This window comes from Podarcis filfolensis, assembly GCF_964270895.1.
Source record: "Podarcis filfolensis genome assembly, chromosome: 2".
Lineage (NCBI taxonomy): Eukaryota > Metazoa > Chordata > Lepidosauria > Squamata > Lacertidae > Podarcis > Podarcis filfolensis.
The window spans coordinates 27,876,615-27,901,190 of NC_139605.1; the positions used below are offsets into that span (position 1 = coordinate 27,876,615).

The 24,576-nt window shown below is 42.5% G+C and overlaps 1 protein-coding gene across 2 annotated transcripts; it reads right to left on the minus strand.

The window, feature by feature from the left end:
- Positions 1-899: 899 nt before the first annotated feature.
- Positions 900-24,314, minus strand: LMOD3 (leiomodin 3). 2 transcript variants are annotated; one of them, XM_083601435.1, is made up of 4 exons: positions 23,947-24,314; positions 12,124-12,454; positions 6,448-7,815; positions 900-1,321 (listed from the first exon to the last, which is right to left on the minus strand). In XM_083601435.1, the coding sequence occupies exons 1-4, from the start codon at positions 23,949-23,951 to the stop codon at positions 1,295-1,297; spliced, it is 1,731 nt and encodes a 576-aa protein (XP_083457561.1). In that variant the 5' UTR covers positions 23,952-24,314; the 3' UTR covers positions 900-1,294. The 2 variants fall into 2 exon arrangements, with proteins under 2 accessions (XP_083457561.1, XP_083457562.1); XM_083601436.1 differs by having other exon boundaries at positions 23,943-24,313.
- Positions 24,315-24,576: the final 262 nt, after the last annotated feature.

Consider the following 24,576-nt stretch of genomic DNA (forward strand, 5'->3'; position numbering starts at 1 on the left):
CGAGGCCATTTAGGGCTTTAAAGGTCAGCACTAACACTTTGAATTGTGCTCGGAAACGTACTGGGAGCCAGTGTAGGTCTTTCAAGACCGGTGTTATAGGATCTCGGCGGCCGCTCCCAGTTACCAGTCTAGCTGCCGCAGCAATGTAAAGAAGGAGGAGCTGCAGCTTTGGGCAGCCATTGCTACTCCACAGCTTTCAGTCTAGATGGATGTGATAGTAAAAATTGGAAGGGGAACAGCTGGTAGCTGCAAGGAGAGCCCACTGGGGATGTCCTGCCAGCGGTTTCCTAAAACCTTGGGAAATCATTGCTCATTGAGTCTTCACAGCCACCACCTCTATATCTCGGCTTTTGTGGCTGATGTACAGCAACCGGTGCTTTTTTTCTTAAAAAAATGTTTAGTGGTACTCTCACTTTGACTCAAGAAAATCACCGGGAAAGGAAATGAAGCCGCCATCGGAGGTGGTAACAACGAAACTGACCAATCACCATGCTTCATACTCCTACTTCATACATTAAACGCTTGCTTCCATCTAAAACACCGTGACAGGAAATGAGGGCTTGCAATGGAACTGACAATTCACCATGCTATTCAATGGAACGGACGATTCACCGTGCTAGAGAAGAAACTAACATTTTTAATTTGTTTAGTTTCTTCTCCCGTTAGATTCACAAAATGTTTAGGCGTATTTGTACCACCAGAAAAAATAAGTACTGACAGCAACCATCCCTGAAAGTAGATGTTCATTTCTGTTGCAGTATCCTTCATCCAATAAAGATGAAAGTAGCTGTGGTTTGCCAAACACCCAACACACACCTGTGCTGAAGCTGGCAGACAGAGATGCCCCACAAGGATGGGTGAATGTAGGGGAGGAGAAAAACTCACAAAAGGACACCATATGCTTCTGTAAAGTTTAAAAGCAGAAGGCAACATGATTGCGACAGGGATTTCCTGAAGAAATCTATAAAAGTTATAACATAGGGGATAATATCCCTCTGCTCTCCGCCCCTACCCTCTGAAATTAAAGCCCAGCAAGCTGACGGAGACTATAGGGTGGCACTAGCCCATTACAAACACGTACGTGTGAATTATTAACCATTTATACTGTTTCCATTCTATCCTTTTCAATCATCACTTCAACAGGTGGCATGCTTTAAACATTGTTCCCATGTCTTCCATTTGAAGGAAACAGGCCCTGGAACAATATGAAGCAACACTTGCACAGTCTGTGTGTTTTGTTTTGTTCTTTTTCTTCCCTTCTCCAAGTTGTTTCCTTCAGCTGAATGGGGAGTAACTACTCCAGCTCTTTGGGAAGTGGCACCTGTGCAGCAAGAATAAGAAATGTAAATGTGGGGTAGTGGGGGAGGGGGAAGATATATCCTCATCACAATCTTCTTCCAAATGAAACAAAATGGTAACTGGGTTCAATTCCCCATCTACGGTATAAACAAAATAACTCTTCAATATATACCAGACACATTGTAACAATTCAATCCACTACAAGCAATAGATCAGGCATCCCCAACCTTCGGCCCTCCAGATGTTTTGGACTACAATTCCCATCATCCCTGACCACTGGTCCTGTTAGCTAGGGATCATGGGAGTTGTAGGCCAAAACATCTGGAGGGCCGCAGGTTGGGGGTGCCTGCAATAGATGATGTTCTCTTTACAACCAAACCCTAAACGGGTACTTTAGGCAATCCATCCATTTCAACAGAACTTACTTTCCACGTAAATTTATTACCAGGCTCAGCATAAGTTGTTGTCCACCACAAGTACATAGAGAGGGGGGTTTTAATTTTAGAAATGTCCCAGGTTTATAATTGTGCTTTTATTAAAGATTTGTGTTACTATTTTTTTGCAATATGCTTGGTAAAAAGGCATTCTACTGAGCTGCAGGTGTGACAAACAGCTGAACTGACAAGCTTAGGCCATCCAGGTGATGGATGGGATGAGTATGCTGACTGTTGATTGTTCTCTAACGAGCATTGCAAGGTGCTTATGGCTGGAAGACACTAAGTGCCAGGTGTGTGTCTCATCTGTTTATGCACACACACAACATCAGCCTGTTCCTTCCCTTCACTGAGGTGCACAGAGGGTCACAAACTGTATCTGGGATTTCTTCTATAAGGTAATTGCAGGCTGTCCTGACATGGTGTTATATGTTTCTAAACCCATTTCCACTGATTTTCCATTGTGGGAATATATGGATTGTGGGAAGTAGAAGTGCTGGAATAGAAGGTGTGAACTGATCACCACCCCTTTCACCAGCAATAAAAGCCCCTCATTTAACTGTCCTCAAATTGACAAAATGGACATGTCAAGGAATGTTCTCCTATGTTGTTTTATGTGACTGAAGCGTTCTAGAAGTTTTACAGTTTGGAAGGCTACACTTAAACCACTAGACCAATGTGTGTGTGTGTGTGTGTGTGTGTGTGTGTGTATATATATATATATATATATATATATATATATATATATATGAGAAATAATGATGGGATGGGCATTAAATAAAATAAAATGCTCTAGCCCTGTCCAGGCTGTTTGTCTATAACAGCTATTTAGTTCAAGTTAAAACTAAGAATGCTACAACAGATTGAAAACAGAAAGCATTAAAACTGGCTCTGATTTTAGAATGCCATGTTTCTAGACAGGAAGCTAGCCCAGATGTCTTAACGTAATGAAGGGAACCGCCAGGAGGTGTAATGTATATTGCGTGACTTTCAAGCTTGGAAAATTACTTCTGAACTACCGAGGAAGACATAATTAAACGTAACTGCTATGGGTGACCTCAGTGATTAACAGGTGCAGGACATGGGACCTGATCCAAGTGAAAACATCCAAGGCATGCAAAACACCCTAAGGATAGAGATCTAATGTGGGTGAGCTTTTCCAGCTGTGTAATTGAGAGGGGGGATTTGTTGGAAAATGCACCCTGCATCTCCACATCTTGCAATGCTCTTGGTGGCTGACACTGGAGACGCCCCACCCGGGGTCAGAAGGATTTCAGACAAATGCTCCTCCTCTAGCAACATGACTAGAGAAGGAAAAATAAGAAGTAATAAATGGTAAATCTGGGCACTTTTTAGCCACTTCACTGTGTGTGAACACAATATACATCACTCGCATATATTGGTGCCACAGTGTGGAGAATGTAAGATTTCATGCGGAGACCCACTGAATACACTTTATTATTAATATGATGTGATTGCCCTTTTGGGAACAGAATCAGAATAAACCAACTGTAGCAGAAGGGCCAGTGGTTACCACTATTGGGCACCTTCAGGTAGGAGATCACAGCCAACTTTCAGACCCTCTCTAGGACTTGCGCCTCCTCCTCATTATTGCTTTCTGTTCACATGTTCCATTAGTAATGTCAGCAGTGATGGAAGCAAGGTGAAGGAGAAGGAACCCAGCTCCCCTTGAGGGCCAACTCAAGGAGGAGGCTCACAAAGACATTTCATCCCAGCCCCCCGAGGGGGTGGGACCCCAAAGCCAGCACTGGGTAGTTTCCAATACAGTGGTACCTCAGGTTACATATGCTTCAGGTTACAGACGCTTCAGGCTACAGACTCCGCTAACCCAGAAATAGTACTTCAGGTTAAGAACTTTGCTTCAGGATGAGAACAGAAATCGCGCGGCGGCAGCGGGAGGCCCCATTAGCTAAAGCAGTGCTTCAGGTTAAGAACAGTTTCAGGTTAAGAACGGACCTCCAGAATGCTGCAATTATAATGGATCTAAAAATGCTGATAACAACAGCATTGAAAGGCACATGCAGGGTTAATGCCATCCACCTGACAGCTGCAAAGTATGGCTTCACTCAGCGTAGTATGGCCATATTAGCAACATCACCCCCACCCCCACTGACATCTGCATGTTGAGCCTGGGAATGTGTTTTAATTTGTTGGAAGCCGCCCAGAGTGGCTGGGGCGACCCAGTCAGATGGGCGGCATATAAATAATAAGTTGTTGTTGTCATTTGTAGTCTGATTGGCAGCCTCTCTCTTTTAGCTGAAATTGCCAGAGACTGAAACATGGGTTCCTCCATGATGCAAGGGATCCTTCCAAAATTACTTTCGATAGCTACTATTAAAATTCTCTCTCTTCTGAAAACAGTAAATGTTCCACCCATAAACATGCATCTTAGTTTGGATTTTTTTTAAAAAATGTGGGTTTTTAAAACAATACAAAATACAAAGATTCCATCATTAGTATTTACATAATATTAATGTGAGTGCACAAATGACGTTTGCATGCTTTGGATCCTAAGGTAAGAAGTCAGGAACAGAAGAGAGGTCTGCCCAGTTGCAGGCCATTCCCCTTTCCCCCCATCTCACATGGCTCAGGAGCCCTTTCCTCCAGCCTTCATGAGATATTTGCGGCGGAAATAAGGGGACAGAAAACTTTCCTTCCACAGCCATCACCAGTGGTGGTGGGGGAGGTCACCTCAATGGGGAGACACCACAGGGTTTTCCCCTTTGGTGTCTCTCCTTCTGGGGAGAAACCTCCTTCTCCTTGCTTATTAGGGTGCAAGGACTGCACCCCCATAAGAATGGCTGATGGATGGTAAAAAGACTGTGAGTGAGAGGCAGTACGTAAAGTGAAGATCTCTCAGAGTGAGAGACCGGATAAGAAAAGGGAAGTTAACCAGTGAAAGGTGGGAAGCTTTGTAATTTTCTCTGGTGAATGGGGAATTAAGAGTTACGTTTGTTCAGAGAGATATTTGCATTTCTTACACATTTTCTGAAGGTTTAGATATCCTCAGGGCTGGTGCTATTATTAGGCTGCCTAGGGTACAGACCTCAGAGGGGCACAGTACTGACCTTTCAGGGACAGTTTTACACAGATTAATTTTGTTACATCTTATAAATTTCTGATAGTATTTTACTTCTATATTTTGAAGAATTTCATCATTTTTGAGGTAATTCATACATTAGAACTTTTAAAAAAAGTATATATGAAATAGACTGCAGAGTTGATTGGAGGTTATGTTACATAAAAAGTGAAAATACACTTCATTTTAAATCTTAAAAGTCACATCTTAAACTTGGCAACTTTATCAACTGAACATGCCCAGGCATCAGATACACTTCACCTGAAGGAATAGGTGACAAAATTTGTAAAGGAAAAGGCACACAAAGTAATATTTTGATGTGCCTGAAATAGAGACGTTTCAGAGGCTTTAAGTTTAATATCACAGGTTTGTTCAAAATTATTTGTGTGCTAAAACATTTTCTTTTGTACTTGAGAAAGACAATAAAAGATTGTTGTATTACTTATTCCTGCAATTTACAAATTTAGCAGTTTCAAGTTTTGTGTATTTCATTTTTTCTACAAGACATCTGGGGTGTATGTGTGCAAGTACGGTACTTAGTCATGCTTAGGGTGCAAAATAGCGTGACTCTGGCACTGGATATCCTGCTGCTGATTTCCCCCTCCCTTATTTTTTTAGGAGGCTGTTGTTATTAGATGTGCATTATGTTTATAGTTGCGTCTGAGATAAGCAGGTTATATGAGCTACTGGATTGTACAGGGTTTATAAGAGTGTGTATAATTTGGCACTGTGATTATATCATATTTATTACTATGTATTGCTTATTATTCTGAACTGTTTCTACATAACCATTCTAATGTTTTGTATTGTCTGGCTATTATGGGATATATTGACATACATTGTTTATTATGTTCTATGTTGTAAACTGCCCTGTGGTTTATTTTGCTTTTTGTTTTCGTTTTTGCAAAATGTGGTACAGTATATAAATGTTAAAAGTAAATAATAATAAATAACTGCAAATGTTAGCTATATATACAAATAGCTATATATACAAATTGCCAGTACATGACACCCAATTTAAATTAGGATAAGAGTAGGAGATAGGGGGACTACGATGCTATGGTTCCATATGCAGATCATTCCCTGCCTGCAATCTGCATATGGAAAAGGTCCCCATTAAAGTGAATAAAAAGTTTTCCTCCAAGGCAAATTGTGGCTCTAGATTGGGACTACAGTGGAGGTAAAGGATTTGTTCCTTACCCTCTCCCTTGGTAGGGTGATGATCTGGATCAAGGGTGGTGGGTTGGGATACGCTGACACTTTGTCTAAATTGAAAACCCTCGCATTTAAAGCAGGTACCCCCAAACTCAGCCCTCCAGGTGTTTTGGGACTACAACTCCCATCATCCCTGACCACCGGTCCTGTTAGCTAGGGATGATGGGAGTTGTAGTCCCAAAACATATGGCGGGCCGAGTTTGGGGGTGCCTGATTTAAAGGCGCAGAAACATATCTTTTGCAACGTGCAATTTCACCCTTAGGATCCAGGCCATTGTCTCCACAACACATGGCCGTTGTCATCCCCAAATGACTCGATTTTGAATGAAAGATCTTAAAATGGGTTAACTGATATTGCAGTATTTTCCTACTTCCTTTTTTAAACCCCATTGCACTCACCGGTTTCAGATAAGCTACATTGCTCTGGCGAATATCATTAAGTAGCTGATCTCTTGGAGTGACTTCCACCAGAGGAGGTGGCCGTCTTCTTGGAATAGGCTTGAGTGTCTTGATCACATCTTTGAGGTTGGTTTTTTCAGCAGGCTCCACATATTCTTTTATGGTGGGTTTCCGCTGGGTTCTCTTGAGTTTCACTATTTTGAAGTCGCCGCTGCTTACCTTTTCAGGTTCTGGTTTTCTTGCAGGTTCGTTTTTCCTGCCCGCGGATGGAGCTTTGGGGACTGATGGCATTGGAGGTTGCATCAAAGGAGGCATCACTGAAGCAGGCACTGGTCCCCCTAGCAATTCCCACATGCCAGGAGGCAACCCGAGTCCGTTCTCTAACATGGCTATTAGCTCTTTCTGCTGCTTTCGTTGCTGCTGCTTTTGCTCCTCTATCCTTTTCTGCCTCTGTTTATCGAGGTTTCTGCTGAGCAGATTGGTGACCACCATTCTGGGACCTGGAAGTTCAAAGTGATACCCTATCTTGAGCAGCGTAGGGTTGGCTTTCAGTAACCTGGCAATCTCTGTTTCTGCTTGATGGCCCAACATGCTTCTCTGGTTGTGAAAGCGTAGCTCAGTCAGCTTCTCATTGTACTGCAGACACCTCATAATTGCAACAATTCCTTTACCCGAGATGAAATTTGAATCAATATTCAGTGTAGTGATGCTCCTGTTTTCACGCAGCATGTTGGCCAAGGCAAAAGCCACATTATCATCTGCCCCCACATTGGCTAAACTGAACGTTTTGATGTGCTTATTCTTTTTCATAGCATTGACAAAGTCCACCAGCATTTCCTTGGGGATGTTCTCAATGTTGTTCAAGTTGAGTTCTGTCATGCTTGGGTCATTCTTCTGGACCTTTCTCAGGCTCTCATCTAAATTGGTTTGATTTCCTGAAGGCCTGGCACTTAACTTAATAAAATTAGTATCTACAGCTAATTTTTTGGGAATATTTAATTTTGATGCTTTCTTTTCATTATTGTCTTGTTTTTCATCTGATCCCTCTGTTTCATATTCATTTCTGCTGTCCTCTTCACCATATGGTTTCTTTGTTCCCAGTTCTTCCTTATCTTTCTCTTTGTCCTCCTCCTCCTGTTCTTCCTCTCCTTCCTCCTCCTCCTCCTCTTCATCCTCCTCCTCCTCCTCTTCTTCCTCCTCTTCCTCGTCTTCTTCCTCCTCTTCCTCCTCTTCACCTTCCTCTTCCTCTTCTTCATTCTCTTTATAGTCTCTTACATCTCCATTTGTTTTCCCTGCATTATTTTTCACCATCTGCTTCTCATTACTAATATCTGCAGAATTTTCTTCGGACTTCTCCACAGTGTGTCTCTGCAGAAAACAGAATGCTAAGAGCTGAAATAATTTAAAATGGTTTTGCCACATCTACTAAATAAAACCAACAAAGTTGATGTGACATTTGAATTTGTTTCCCCACTGTGCAGATGAGTTACTTTAAAAGAAAATACACAGTTCTAAATTCCAGTATGTACTATGCTGGAATTTATTCTTTACTTTTCACAGTCCAAATGCTCTGATGTCAACATTATTTGAGTTTGTCTGCTACGTTGTTGTTGTTGTTGTTTAGTCGTTTACTCGTGTCCGACTCTTCGTGACCCCCTGGACCAGAGCACGCCAGGCCCTCCTGTCTTCCACTACCTCCCGCAGTTTGGTCAGTAATGTCTGCTACATTACTATTATACAATAACCTTTCATATGTCAAAATCTGGAAATAACTACTTCATTATTTTATAATGGGTTTCAAAATAATATACATTATTGGACTCATTCTGCAGTCAGGCTTGTTGTTCCATTTCTCCACAGATCCCTCTGGATGTCAAATGTATTGGTCTTCTGGCTAAAACATCCATTTCCCTCCACTGATTGCCCTGTTTTCCTATCCACAAAATAACTATTGTTTTAGAATTATTGTAATCATAGCATTTCTTTCTCCATCACCACATACAGGTGGACATTAAACAAGCCCCACAGGACATGGCAAAAGAACATACATGTGGGGTTTTCAGTAGCGTCTGAGTAGCGTTTCCACCCCCCGTTCAGCCCAGACACTGAGGTCCAGTTCCGAGGGCCTTACGGCAGTTCCCTCATTGCAAGAAGTGAGGTTACAAGGAACCAGGCAGAGGGCCTTCTCGGTAGTGGCACCTGCCCTGTGGAATGCCCTCCCATCATATGTCAGGGAGAGAAGTAACTATGCAAGCTATAGAAGACATCTGAAGGCAGCCCTGTATAGGGAAGTTTTTAATGTTTAATTATGTTTTTGTATATGCTGGAAGCTGCTCAGAGTGGCTGAAGCAGCCCAGTCAAATGGGTGGGGTACAAATACTAAAATTTATCTTGTTTTAAATTTATCGTGTATTTAATATTCTATTGGGAGCCACCCAGAATGGCTGTGGAAACCCAGCCAGATGGGGGTATAAATAATAAATTATTATATTATAAATTAGTAGTAGTAGTAGTGACTGGCAGGGCAGAATGAGGTAGGGAAGCACTGCTCACCTGGCTTTGCAATATGGAAGTGTGAGAGGGGCAGGGAAGTAGGGAGGTTGGTGTGGTGTGGGGGCAGCAGCAGGAGGGTTGAATTGGGTCTGCAGCCGTGCCCACACTGCATCACACTTCCTGCCATCTCTCCCCTCTCTTTTTCAGTTACCAACAGTGACCTTTGCATTGGGAAGCCAGGTAAGCAACCCACCCTGCTCATGTTCTGTCCTGCCATTGGCTACTTACTGGGGGGTTATGTTTACTATTTTTAAAATGTTGAGAGCAATCATAGTACAGTGGTACCTCGCAAGACGAATGCCTCGCAAGACGAAAGAGTTTTCCGTTTTTTGAGTCATTCCGCAAGACGAATTTCCCTATGGGCTTGCTTCGCAAGACGAAACGTCTTGCGAGTTCTTGCAAGTTTGTTTCCTTTTTCTTAAAGCTGCTAAGCCGCTAAGCCGCTAATAGCCGTGCTTCGCAAGACGAAAAAACCACAAGACGAAGAGACTCACGGAACGGATTAATTTCGTCTTGCGAGGCACCACTGTACACATTATTTGGTCCGAAAGACAATAAAGCTGAGATATGCTCAATGTTTAGATTTCCACTCCATATTTTTCTGGTAATTCTAAGATATCAGAATCCATATAATTTCCAACTCGGTGCCCCCTTTTCCCCTGGACCTGCTTAGCTTAGGCAGTTGTTAAAGATCCTGGTAAAGGTAAAGGGACCCCTGACCATTAGATCCAGTCGTGGCCGACTCTGGGGTTGCGGCGCTCATCTCGCTTTATTGGCCGCGGGAGCCGGTGTACAGCTTCCGGGTCATGTGGCCAGCATGCCTAAGCCGCTTCTGGCGAACCAGCAGCACATAGAAATGCCATGTACCTTCCCGCTGGAGCGGTACCTATTTATCTACTTGCACTTTGACGTGCTTCCGAACTGCTAGGTTGGCAGGAGCAGGGACCGAGCAACAGGAGCTCACCCCGTCGTGGGGATTCGAACTGCTGACCTTCTGATCGGCAAGTCCTAGGCTCTGTGGTTTAACCCACAGCGGTAGTTTAGTTTAATTTCCAGTCATCCTAAAGCAATTTACAATGCCTGCTAGAGTAAATTTGCCTGGCACTAGAAAGATGACAACGTCAGCACCAAGCAAGCTTGGTTGGGGAGAGCACTCAACAACTGGGGCGCTACCACAGGAAAGGCCTGTTCTCTCATTGTCATCCTCCAAGCATCTCTCTTGTGGGCCTCACACTATATACCAGATTATACTAAAATCTTTTTTAGTATAAATCTTTTTAATTACCATGCTTTGCCATTATCAATTCATCTGGCTTTTCCTGAATAATTTTAAAGCAATACTAAGCACAATACAGTCTTTCTGCTAGTCCTGGTGTAATTGCAGCAGTAGCTGTAAGAGTCAGTCAGTAAAATATTTAAGCAATATCTCAGTTTTAGCCAGGCAGGGTTATGGAACCCTAATTTCAATTCTCGCTCTTTTTCTTTGTTGTCTCATATCCTGTTAGATCTACTGTTTCTAATGGAGCAGGAGCAATAAAGGGTGAGACAGGTCTCCTACCCCACTCCTCTGTCTGTGCCTTTTGTTCTATTTCTCTGTTCTCTGCTCTCCTCTGTTGACTAAGTCACTTCTCTCTCTTCCACTATTTTCCTTAAACCACTACATATTCATTTTGCCCAAACCTCTGCTGACACCTGACCATTTCTAACTGATTTACGCTGCTCACTTGTCAGTGCCTGGTGTCTGACTTCATCTTCATCCTGTCCAGGTTACACTCGTGAGCACTTCTATGCAGGAATAGTCTTGTGAAAAGTCAGTACAAAACCTTCTCCTAAGGCAAGGCATTTCTAAATCTTGTAATAGAAAAGCAAAACAAAACCAAGCACACAATTGTTCCTGGCTTATTACATGCGATCCTGAGGACATTCCCCTCAGTGTTTCCCAAGCAAGGAAACATGTTTCCTCAGCTCTAGGACTGAAATTCTGAGTTATTGTGAAAACATGATTCCCACTCCCTGCTCCTGCAATTCTTGCATTTGTATGGTTTCCTCCCCTCACTTTTATTGTTTCTCTTTTCCTAAACCGCTTTGAGGTTTTGGGGTTGGTTTTTTTGCAGTCAAGCAGTGTATAAATTTTACGAAATACGTAAAATAAAATAGTGGTGTTTTGTTTGTTTTTTAAAAAAAGCTTAAAAGCCCCATATCTTTGCCTCTTTAGTATCTGAGAAGAATATGAGCCTGCTACTCCGTTTCTGCTTCCCTCATAGCTTGAATTGCTTTTGCTTACACAGATAAATATTTAAATTGCTGCTTTTAATTAGTGTGTTCTCTGTACTCCGATATTTCATTTTTGCATCTTTTGTTGTGAGCTGCGTTTAATTATAAGAGAAGCAGGACACAAATAGCTTTAATCCATCAATCAATTCTTCCAAGGCTGAATATTATCTATTTGAACCGTTTGACTTTTGTTGCATTCAAGAAGGAATCTCCCCTCTCCCATGGAAGTCAGGGAGCATCTTCCAGCCAAAAGACCTCACCATTTCATCTCTGGGAGGCTGTGTGTATTCATCAGTTTCCAGCACCTGTCTAAGGTTCCTGCACAGCATACCTGCATCACACAGAAGTAAGGAAAGCAAAGGCACAGCAGAATGTCTTGCTCTTCCTGTGTAAGAACTCCATTTTTATTCTCAGACTTCACACCTGATCATGTGAGCTTCTGCACTGATCCAGTAATTCATTGGGCTTAGGTCATATGACAATAATGAAAACTGATTCAAAAACCACATACCAGCTAAAATAGTTAGGAAGCACCTTCCTTTATACAAGCTCGCTTTCCCTTTAAGATCCCAGGCAGCAGCATAGTCCAAGGGCTGTCTCTGAGACAGGTACATTTGGCTAGGATGTGGAAAACGACCTTTTAGGTGGGAGCTCTTCGCTATGGAACTTCCTTCCCAAGAAGGTCTACTCTGTCTGCATTCATAAAAGCCAGCAAAATGTCCCCCCCCCCAAAGCCTTGTAGCACGATTCAATTAATCTAATTATTATTTAGATGTTGCTATTCGGTGTGTTGTAGCTCCCACGTCACCACGAGAAGCATGCAGAATAGTTGCATTTCCTGTTTCTTACCTCCGATGGCAAGAGAGTGACAGGCACTCGTTCATCCTCATGCATCCGCCTTGACGTCTTCTGCCAATACAGGTAGTCAACAAGAGATCTGTGATCAAAGTTTCCCGTCGGTGGCTTTTCAGTCTGGTCTCTCTGTATCATTCCAACTGGCACCTCAGGGTCTGGAGCCATGACTTCCATTTCACATTGTAGCTCCTTCAGTTCTTCGGGGGAGAGGTTTGCTAGGATTTCATCTTCATCGATCTCTTCAGAACAGATTTCTTCTTGGTCAGAGTTTTGGCTGAACTCAGACATGTTCTTTGTTGATATATATATAAAGACCCAGAAACGCCTAAAGGAAATTTAAGAAAGACAATAACCAGAGCTGGTTATATCTTCTTCAATTTTATGAAACCCTCAATGCCCCTAAGGTTTGTGGGAAAGATTTTTTTTTTTTGCCCGAAATTGCAGTACAACTCAATCTTAGGAGATGCTTGTGTAAGAGTGAGCAAGGGCTGGAGCATATGGTCGGTCTATATTAAGCAGCGCTTGGCTGGGGGAGGAGAATTTATGGAAGTGCTGCCATGTTCTGTTTTCAGCAGCTTGTGTCAGCTGTGTAAGCCCCTTCTGACATTTCAGTACAGCTGTTGTGTAGCGCTGCAGCTTCTCCGTGGTAATTTTCTGGAGGATTCCCCCAAGGATATGAGATTTATTGGCTCATGATATATACAAAATATTTAAATATAGGGAAATGAATGCTACTCAGGGTGGCCTGCGCATGACCCTCTATACCTCTTATGTCCACTCCAAGCTTAGCTAATGCTCAGGCTTTGTGCTGGTCACCAATTATTTTCATCCTCGGCACGTATCAGTCTTCAGAAAATGATTGATTTACGATGGCCAGTTTAAATGGCAGTGGCAAAGATCGCTGTATTTATTGTCCCTAGCACTAAGGAATGCCCTTTGGGCACGTGCTCTGTGGAGTCACTGACATTTTGTTTTAACAAATCAAAGGAGCTGGACAACAGAAGCATCATCTGACAATAAGCAAAACAGCTGTTATTTTAAGACAAACATTTCAGTGGAGAAAGAAACGGGGGAAAGTGCTATTTGTAGACTCCCATGACCCGCAAATAAGACCTACCCTATAGCACAGTTCCTATTTGCTAATTATAAACATTTTGTATGATAGCACTTCAACAAATGATGGTTTTTGCCTCTGCAGCCATTGCTATTGCAAGAAAATGTATGGCACCTTGTCCAGCATCACCATGAAGGCGGGGGCTTTTTCTAACTTACGTAAACCTTGAGCCAGGTGCGAACACCTCTGAGGTGCCTCCTTAAGCAGAGCCCTAGCCCAGAACAAGGACACCTGCAGCAATAAAGATGCAGTAGCAGATGCCTAATGCCTAGGGCCTTGGTCTCACAAAGCCTTTGGAGAACCATTCTTTGATCGTCGGCATTATTGGGGAGATCATCATCACCCTTGACTGCATTAATCCCAGAGGCAAATTAAGAAACTGGGGATTCCACTAAGGGGCCTTCAGCTTGTCCATAAAGCAATTGGGCAAAGTGTGAAATCTCTGAGGGGCAAGACCAAGAAACCCTCTGGTATTGCCCATTCAGCTGAGAGAGAAGGGAACCACATTGGGCTTGATGTCTGGAGCAGCCGTCACTGTGGAGACCTCTCTCCTAGTTATCATCCTGCCCAGAAACAGTCTTAGGGAGAGAAATCTCCAAAGTCCAGCATGCCTTCTTACTTAACGGGGAGAAATCCTTCTGGGAGCACAGGCAGGAGCAGAGGCAAGGCTTGGTTGGCTCCTCCTCAATTACAGGCAGGGGAGGGGAAGCAAATTCATTCACGCAAGTTGCTGCCACCTCCACCAGGGCAAAAACTACCAGATTAACCATAACTTTTGCCACCTGAGCCAGAGAATTCTGCTCCTTGCCCCACTTAGGTACCAAATTTTTTGATTTCAAGTGTTGGCAACTCTTGCTCTAAGCATTGCAGTAGTGAGTACTATGATTATTTTGGTTGCACCAATATAAACAGGCCAAACTAATTAAGTGGATGTAATTAACATTATAAAAATAAAAAGAGCAGCAATGAGGGCCCTAAAACAGAACCAGGCTCATCAGGGACAGTGAGGTGGTATAACCCTCCCCCTCCCCTGCTGGCCCTGTTGAACCCTACCCCCAAGCTGCCATTTGTATCCTAATGCAGCCTCCATTGGCACCAGTGATGCTACATGTAGGCTGTTAATTAAAAGGAAGGTGTCACATGACACTTACTCTTCCCAGCCAATCAAGACTTGAACAAAAGAGTGCAGGTGCGCCCATGGCAGACCATGCAAGACTTTAGTTTCAAGTCTTACTATTAGACTGAAAACTAAGCTCTAGCAGGATATTTTAAAAGATAATTCTGCTGGAATCAGAGTCTCATTGAGGCTTGCTTTCCAAACCAATAATTTCTTGAGTTATGTAAATACAGAATGAAACAAACTGACACAGAAAACTATAACTACACAGTTACAAGCAAGATGGGCCTTATTTATTAGTTTCATAATTGTAGTATTAAGGAAATGACATTGCATGGGAATGTGCATATCAGAGTTCTAATCATGGCTGGTGGGTGTTTTTTGTTTGTTTGTTTCCCAAATAAAGTTGCTTTTGGAGGGGTAATTCAGAATCGTAGAGAGTGGCATACAGTCTTTCTCCAGCCACCCCTTCTGCACGCCAAATTGCCACATCAGCTGCTTTTCCCTACAGGGTTCCAAACACGTGACTTCACAAATTCCTGTTTAGAGTAGAGGCATGTCAGGCAGAGAAAAGGTTAAGCATCTCTTCCTCCCACACCTCTTCTTCTCATTGCTCCCCATCTTTTCCTGGAGTAAGGGTTTCCTGTTGGGTTTCAGCTCTAAGAGCTTGCACAGAAAATGCAGTTAATTCCCCCGAGTTATTTACAACAATTCCTCTCAAAACGTATTGTATACGCGCACCTTTGTACTGCTGCGACGCAGTTTTCTTCCTAGTCGGTGCTAAAGACCTTGACCTTTAGGCTGAATCAAAGGCTGCTTCAGTGACATAGATCTGAACTAAAAAAGATGGGCAGGTTTTCCTTCTGGGAGAACCAAGCAACTAAGCTGGTCCAGATGGTTGCTAGGGCAGTTCCTGTTTGTTGTGGGGAGAAGAATGTAAAACTGGAATGTGGACAAGAGGTCAGACATTACACATCCAATGACAACTATCGGTACCCTTCAGATATGCAAATAAAATACAGAAGAGGAAAAGTGGTTGGTTGCGCTCATGGGTAGTCGCTGAAGTACAGAAGATTTTGCTTATTGCAGGTAACTATTACAATTTGCTATTTGTTGGAATTAACTCTGCCAGTACGGAGTACACATATTGACAGAGACAGTTATAACCCAGCGATAGTTTAGCAGATATGGACAAGGTTGGCTCTAATAGTAGGCAGCTGGTTTGGGGTGTCATGAAAGAGCAGCACATTGTAATGTATACAATTAATATTTGTTGTATTTTTACTGCCAGGGAGTGGAATTTGTGGGATTTTCTGCTTCAGGTGCCAAAATAACTTGGCCAGCCTTGGGTACTTGGGGAAAGGCAGGTGTGGTTTGCTGCTCAGCCACAAGACAAGGAAATGTATTGGAGTGGCCACTTATGGATTGGCAAAAAAGAGAAAATAAACCACCCAAGAAGTGGATGGAAGAGTAATTTCTTAAAAGGTGCACATGCTATTTTGGAAACAATTGCTTAATTTAAATAGAAATAAAATCTCACCACAATGGGGAAGATTATGGCCAGGTGATTTGTGTGTGCTTGATCAGTCTGATGTCCAGGTGTGCTGCCCCTTTGCTCTTCAATTCTGTGATTGTGTAAATGGGTAGACTGTCAATAGCTGGTGTTAAATTGTGGGTGTATTCTGCAGTGTATTATTGACACAATAATAGTGCATTAGTGGTAGTTTCATTCTGGTTGTTTGTTCTGTGATGCCTCCCCAATGCTTCCACATTATTGCCGTCCAAAGGGGCTATAGGGCAACAAACGCAGGACAAGAAAGTTAACCAGAATGTTGTGGTAGAAAAAAAATACAGGATTTCAACAGGTAGTTATGGGTTCTGCACTGACTGGAAGTAAAGCAGTGTGACCACACCAAAGCTTCCACAGGTACAAACAGTATTGAAAGGAAAAATGTGTGCAACCACCCTAATAGTATGATAATGATTACACACTAAAAGAGAGGTCTGGAGGCAAAGGTGCTATCAATATTTCTGGCACTTTACAAAATTACATAAGCTTACTGTTTGGTGTTTTTTTTTTTTTTAAAAAAAACACACAAATAAACAACCAAACGGTATATAGTTGACTAAGAGCCCCAGTACCTCTTTATTTAGAAACTTATCACTGTGAATTGATGAAAGAGGTTGGGACTAGAAGTGGACTTAACACACTTTTCACTGCAAAGGATTTAAGGGGTCAGTTTGTGTTTTGCTTAGGAAAGTTTGTTCTTACTTGGGTGATCTAAGAACTACTTTAAATAGCATCACCATTAGTTAAGTGAAAGAGATGGCTCGCTTATTTTTAAAAAGGAATAGGTTCTGTTTATTGCCAACAATTCATTGCTGGTTAATATTTGTTCCCAATCACTGTGCTCTTTGAAAACCAGGTTTGAAAACCAATTACCAAAAGCTAGGTTTGCCCACCCCATTCAGGAGCCTGCAACTCAACAAATAGGATGAATGCACTAGATTTATTGTATGTCTATTACATAGCTATCAACTTTTCCCTTTTCTTGCGAGGAATCCTATTAGGAATAAGGGAATTTCCCTTAAAAAAGGGAAACGTTGACAGCTATGGTCTATTATAAACATGCATTATAGGTATACACTATGCCAGGAATAGTTAATACAGTGCCCTCAATATGCTGTTGGACTAAATTTCCTTAATCTATTTGCCATGCTGACTGGGGCAAAGATAAGCAGACATGGGAGAAGTTAAAACAAGCTAACTACGTAAGTAGAGGATGTATGGCCTTCTGTCATGGATGATCTATCTGAGATTCCTGCATTGCAGGGGGTTTGACTAGATGACCCATGGGGTCCCTTTCAACTCCACAATTCAATTATTCTGTAACTAATCTATTGCTACTTTTTCCAGTATCCCATGAAGGCTATATGTTAGGGCATAATCCAAGCAAAACTGTACAAGACTAGGGACCACAGAATTCAATGGAAGAATTCAGCATGTACTTGCTTTCTCTCATTACAAACAAGTTTTTATTTGGATGTGCTGAATTTAGAGCGGATTTCTCTTTTGCAAATTAGACTAATTATTGGGTTGTGCCATTGTTTGCCACTTGACCTTGCTGTCTACCCCCACTTTTCTACATAAGTCACCCACCTGCTCTACAGTGGTACCTCGGGTTACATACGCTTCAGGATACATACGCTTCAGGTTACAGACTCCGCTAACCCAGAAATAATGCTTCAGGTTAAGAACTTTGCTTCAGGATGAGAACAGAAATCGTGCTCCGGCGTCGTGGCAGCAGCAGGAGGCCCCATTAGCTAAAGTGGTGCTTCAGGTTAAGAACAGTTTCAGGTTAAGTACGGACCTCCAGAACAAATTAAGTACTTAACCTGAGGTACCACTGTACTTTTCTAAGGTGTTTTGAGAGTGAAAGAAAAGGGTGAAGTGAGATTTAAAAATACTGTTTGGAAATACTCGATCCGAATCAACTAAATTAACATATTTGTCTTCCGCTCTGGATTAGCTGTTTCGTATAATCTGCTGTTGCTTGATTACACCAGAGGTTTTCAACCTTTTTGAGTCCCAGAGATTCTTTCTGCCGCACCCTTGTGGCGCTCAGGAGCCTAGTTATGTCACCCCTTGCCTGCAGAGCTGGCAGCCTCTCACGTTTTTCCGAACTCCCTCCCTTGTGGAGTGGTCCCTCAGTCTCCTCTCCTCTCCCATCTCCTTGGGAATCCTCTGGGCAGTCGCTGCTGCCACCCCTGGTCTCTGAGCTGCTGCCCCCTGCCCCAAAGAGAAGTGCCTTCTCTGACTGCCCCACAGGGGCCTGGGAAGCACCCCCTGGCCAGCCCCAGAGGCACCATTTGCCTGGGGAGCTTGTAGCCAGGACTGCTGCAGTAAACAGCCATACAAGCCTTTGGGAGGCAGAGATGTGAGAGGCATCAGAGGAGACTGAGGGACTGAGGGAAGGAAAGAGGGACAGAGACCAGGGTTGCCCACAGCACCCCTGACCATCATTCAAGGCACTCCAGGGAGCCACGGCACACTGGTTGAAAACCACTGGATTACATTTATAATTTGTTTCATCCCATCCCAAGAGCTCATTTTCTATAAAGGTATAATTATTATTCTACCTATTCCTAGCCATCAAAGGCTAGATTTCAGTCATGTAACATGTAACAAGTATATTCCAGTGTGCCCACCTTTCTATGGTGCCTAGAAAGGGCCTCAATAAATAACCCCTCAAAAATTCACAATGGATGTTCTTACTGTTAGGTTTCTGTGTGCAGTGGCTCAGTGAACATGCACCCTTAAATATCCCCACATTTCATTGGCTACCAGGATTGGACACTCCCCCCCCCATTCTAAACAGAGGGGAGGTGCAAAAAGCTGCTCACTGTGAGCAAAGGGTGGCTGGTCTAGGTGTAGTTTAATGCTGGTGGGGAGTGATGCACAGATTTCTCTTTTTCTGCTTTTTAAGATGTACTGCCAGCCATTTTAGGTTACGCCACACACCCATAGCAGCCATTTTGTGACTGGCACCCATGGGTCTTTCAAAATTCCAAATGTGCCCATTGGCTGCAAAAAGTTAGCAAGCCCTGTGAGTCTAGGCACATTCTGAAACTGCTAAGTCCCAACCCTGATGAGCAGAAATAGGCCCTAAATAAAGGGGCTATTTATTTGATATAGTCAAAATGTGACTAATTGCTCAACCTAGAATTTTGCTTTTTGGTGCTTATGCCCAGGACATATCATTATTATACAGTGGTACCTCTGGTTACGAACTTAATTTGTTCCGGAGGTCCGTTCTTAACCTGAAACTGTTCTTAACCTGAGGTACCACTTTAGCTAATGGGGCCTCCCGCTGCTGCCACGCCGCCGCACGATTTCTGTTCTTATCCTGAGGTAAAGTTCTTAACCCAAGGTACTACTTCCGGGCTAGCAGTCTGTCACCCGAAGTGTTTGTAACACAAGGTACCACTGTATTTTATGCCTGTGTAAGCACAACATCAGCCTCTCTTATCCTGTTCTAAACACCAGGATAGTCATCCATAACGCAGCCCATAAATGGCTTCCTGATGTTATCGAATAAATCAACTGTGGTCTCTTGCTGGCATCTTATTCTCTCAAACCATGCCATTTGGGTCACTGAAGCGATCCATTCACCACTTGCAAATCTCCTGCTGATTTCTTGTCTGTAAATAAAGTACTTAGCTGTCCTCTTATATTTCCCTGATCTGCAACCGTTCCATCTTGAGGCCACGAGCTTGTGTGATCTGCTAAGTTAAGGTCAAGCCTCTTGTTAGGGCCTCTGCAGAGGAATTATCGAGGGAACACGAGATATTGTTGGCTCATAAGGAACAGCAATTTTGATTTGCCATTTCTATGTATTCTGCCTTATCTCTGGTGGAACTAAGATCATGGAAGAGCTGCCTTCTAAGATAAGGCCTAAACTTGTGCTCACTGGTAGCAAGCTATGTTCTGGAAACTGCCTTGAGACCTCTGGATATATGGCGGTATATTAATATTAATAATAATAATAATAATAATGTGTGTGTGGCTTTGGTTTTTCATAGTATTGCTTGTTTAATATTTCAGGTAAGACTATGAATTATGAGTGGGACAATCATACAGCTGTCACTAGAATTACCAACCTAATTTTAAATGTATTTTGCATTCTTACAGATTGGTGCTGTGTAATACAAAGTGTAATCATACATATATTAATTCACTTAGCCAACCTGATCTTCCTATTTTACTTTCCATTATTTCCCAACATGATCCTCTAACACCAGGCGGAGGATGCTTCTAAACATTCATCCTGATTAGACATTGACTATTCAATGAGCAGTCATTCTGATCTGTTTGCAGGGAGGTTAGCCAATGTTGCGTCAAAACAAGTGCTATCCCACACTGTCTCATGGCATTCCTCATTGCAAAAAGTCCAGCCTTTTGCTGAAGTGGGTTTGTCGCACAGGAGCTGCAAATGAGCTTTAATTGTGCAATATGAGTTTGCTGGTATGAAATTGAATCCTGCCCCCCAAAAGTGACAGACTGGAGGTGCCCTGAGCCATTCAGTTTTCATCCCCAACCTGTACCAAACATGAAAATACAATGAGAAATAGTGTCAAGCTTCAGTAAATGAAATTTAATTCCTCTGTATATGTGTAAATGGCTGTATATGTTAGAACCGTCGCTTTTTTTAACATAAAGAATTGTGAATCTTTTTTTGGTTCTTCCAGCCATCCTGAATCTACCTCGTCCATCCTATCCAATCGAATCCAAAAAAAACCCTTGAATAATTTAAAAAAGAACATTTGGCCAATCTTTTTGACAGATTTGTCTCTAAGGGTGCATGATATGTCAGGGTGTGTTTTTTGTTTTGTTTCATTTTTCCAGTCTTACATTTGGTTCTCCACATTTCCACATGAGTGTGAGATTACTATTTTTTTAGTTCTCATGAAAATTCATCAGATTTTCGTGTCAATTTCTTCTTTAATATACAGTGGTACCTCTGGATGCGAACGGGATCTGTTCCGGAGCCCCGTTAACATCCTGAGTAGAAGGCAATCTGCATCTGCGCGTGCACGGGTCGCGATTCGCTGCTTCTGCGCATGCGCGTGACATCATTTTGAGCGTCTGTGCATGCGCAGTCGGCAAAACCCAGAAGTAAAGCATTCCGTTACTTCCGGGGCGCTGCGGAGTGTAACCTGAAAACCCTCAACCTGAAGCATATTTAACCCAAGGTATGACTGTACACATATTTGTAGGCAGTTTTCCTAATATAAACATTTTTCCAAAGCAATTTGCCCTAATATAACGCATTTTTGTATGTTATTTTCACATACTATGCATACTATGTATCTATGTGCACACTTTACCCCAGTTCCTGTATTTTTCTTTACATTATTTGGATGGAAAAGAATACTGCAAAATTCAAAGATGTACAAATTTAGGGTGGATGTGATCACACAAACCAACATGGACCCTGTGCTTGTCTTCTGATGCCCTTCTTTGTCCCCCACTCTTTGAGAGATTCAGTGGGGGGCAACAAGAGAAGGGACCTTTTCTGTGGTGATTCCTGACTATGGAATGCTCTCCCCAGAGAGGCTTGCCTGGCGCCTTCATTACAGGTCTTTAGGTGCCAGGCAAACTCATTCATCTTTACCTAGGCCTTTATCTATTAAATAATCTATGGCCTGTTACCTGCCTCACATAAGCCTCAAGAGCTACCCTGAAAGGGGGTTCAGATGAGCTTAGAATTCAGGCAGATTCCTATCAGAGTACGCAACCCTTGGGATACATAAGTTCCAACCAAGATAGAACTTTGAAATCTAGCACTTAGAATTAAAAATGAAACTGTTTGGGTAGGCAAACTAAGGCCTGGGGGCTGGATGCGGCCCAGTCACCTTCTAAATCTGGCCTGCGGACAGTCCAGGAATCAGCGTGTTTTTACATGAGTAGAATGTGCGCTTTTATTTAAAATGCATCTCTGGGTTATTTGTGGGGCCTGCCTGGTGTTTTTACATGAGTAGAATGTGTGCTTTATTTAAAATGCATCTCTGGGTTATTTGTGGGGCATAGGAATTCGTTCATTTCCCCCCCTTCAAAATACAGTCCGGCCCCCCCACAAGGTCTGAGGGACAGTGGACTGGCCCCCTGCTGAAAAAGTTTGCTTACCCCTGCTAGTCTAACAGTAGCATTTTGTTAGTCTTCTGCTAGTCTTCAAAAACAGCCTCACACACAACATATTGCAGTAGTCTAATCTGCAGACTACCATAATATGGAGAATAGTTTCCGATATATCGCTGTCTAGGAGCCATATCTGGCATACCAGCCGTAGCTGGTGTGAGGCCTTCATGACACCAATGTCACTCAAACATCCAAAGACAGGACCACATCTGATGGCAATCTCAGCAGATACACACTGGCCAGAGTTGCCCAATGTGAGCATATCTCATTTGCTACTGTCCAGCATCAACGGTTAAGAAATTAAGTATTTTTCATGGGTTAGACGAAGGTAAAAAGACCATCCAATGACTGTCTCTACATCATCAAATTCCTGAGTTGCTGAATATACTTGATCTAAATGTATAATTCTTGAATTTCTCCCAATTTACCTGAAGCTAAGATTAGTTGAACAGATTTGTTTTGAAAAACTTGACAAGCTCAAGCATTTATGCTTTAGCAAACCTGACTGAAATTCTGGGAAGCATCATTACTGACATTAGTGATAAATGTCTCTTAAAGATGTCCCATAATTTCAGCATAAACTGTCATGCTAACAATTTTTCACTTGCTAGAAAAGGCACATCGATTTTTAGAACTAGCAAGTTACATAGGCACAGAGAAAATGGTTTATTTTATGGAACTGTATATAATGTGTGATTGTCTAACATTCAAAGAGTGTTTTATGTAGAATGCATTACTGCATAATGTGAAGAATTTATGGAAACAATAGTTGTCAATTTCCCCCAAGAAAACGGGCCATGTTAAGTTTGTTCATATCATTTTATGTTTTTTTATTCCTTTGTCAGAGAGGCATCAGGCAATACATAGACTCATAGAATTGTAGATCTGGAAGGGACCCCAATGGTCATCTAGTCCAACCCGTTGCAATGCAGAAATCTCAGCTAAAGCATACATGACAGTATATTTCTCCTTTGTTCCCTTCAGAAGTTTTGTCATATAAAATGTGACTTCTATCAACATAGTGCTTTACTATTGAGGAAGCAAAAAACATAAAAAAAATTCATGTAAATACTTTAAATACTTACTGTATTCAAACATACATCTTCTGATTACTTTAAATACTTACTGTATTCAAACATACATCTTCTGATTTCTTAGCCCATAACTGTCAGACATATGCATGTACACACAGACACAAGTACAACATATTTTCAGGTTTTTTTCTGTAAACATGAGGTCTAGAAAATTAATCATAAAAACAGGGGAGATGGTGTGGGGAAGGATTGTCAAGCTACACTTTCACCATATAAAAACCTTAACACTTTAGCAAAAGCAAAAGTGTGAATACTGGGGGTATATAGGCTGTGATCCTCATCACTGGATATATTCAGAAGTAGGTGCCATTGAAATGAATGGAATTTATTTCTACGTCAGTATACATAGGATTGTAGTAAGGTAAAGCTAAAGGGACCCCTGACTATTAGGTCCAGTCGTGGCCGACTCTGGGGTTGCGGCGCTCATCTCGCTTTGTTGGCTGAGGGAGCCGGCATACAGCTTCCGGGTCATGTGGCCAGCATGACTAAGCCGCTTCTGGCGAACCAGAGCAGCGCACGGAAACGCCATTTACCTTCCCGCTGCAGTGGTACCTATTTATCTGCTTGCACTTTGACATGCTTTCGAACTGCTAGGTTGGCAGGAGCAGGGACCGAGCAACGGGAGCTCACCCCGTCGCAGGGATTGTAGTACTGTCACCTATAAAAGGCATAACTTTCAGTACATCACATAATTCCGAGCCATTAAGGGCTGACTTTCAGAAGAGACAGTAAGGCATAGGAAACACCAAAGCAAAGCAGGTATTTATGGTTTCTAATGTAAGCACTTACCTACAGCATGGGCAGGTATAGAGATCCCAGGTGAGTGGGCCACAATAGCCTTTTGCTCAACACCTGTGCTGCATCTTTTTCCAACCCTTCAGCCTTCAGTTCTACCTCCAAACGAAGCCGTGTCAGATGAAAGAGCAGCAGCAACCAACATGCTCACCTCCTCATGTGTCACCATTTCAATCCTAGGTAGTGGGGTCATCAAAACATGCCTGAAGTGCCTCAAATGTTGAATGGGTTCTATTTTTAAGATAACTGATGGGACAAGTGCTGACTCCAAATACTTCAGAGCAAATTCTGCCCCACTAGTCTTTCGTTTAATTTTTTTGCTGATAACCCCCTCCTTCAGAACCCGCCTCTCCGTGGTGCCAGAACTTTAACCGGAGCCAACGGGAGAGAATGTACCCATGAAACTTAAACCTTGCCTCGTTTGTAAACTACTTTGTAACTAAGCATGGCGGGGCAAAGAAGAAGAACACAGTATTAAGCCCCTCGATAGCCTGTAATGTAATATCGGGAGTCTGAAGGGTCAGATGATAGCTCTGTGATAACAACATCGGCTTGGGTTACAAGTAGTCATAGAGATGCTTTGAGAGGCTCCCAGAGACCCGTCCCAGTACACAATGAATGCCTACAG

Coding starts and splice junctions, on each gene's coding strand:
- LMOD3 (XM_083601435.1), bottom strand. Junction 7,816..12,123: donor TCACTCTCTTGCCATCGGAG/GTAAGAAACAGG, acceptor TGTTTTCTGCAG/AGACACACTGTGGAGAAGTC. Junction 1,322..6,447: donor ATGTAGCTTATCTGAAACCG/GTGAGTGCAATG, acceptor CTTGCTGCACAG/GTGCCACTTCCCAAAGAGCT.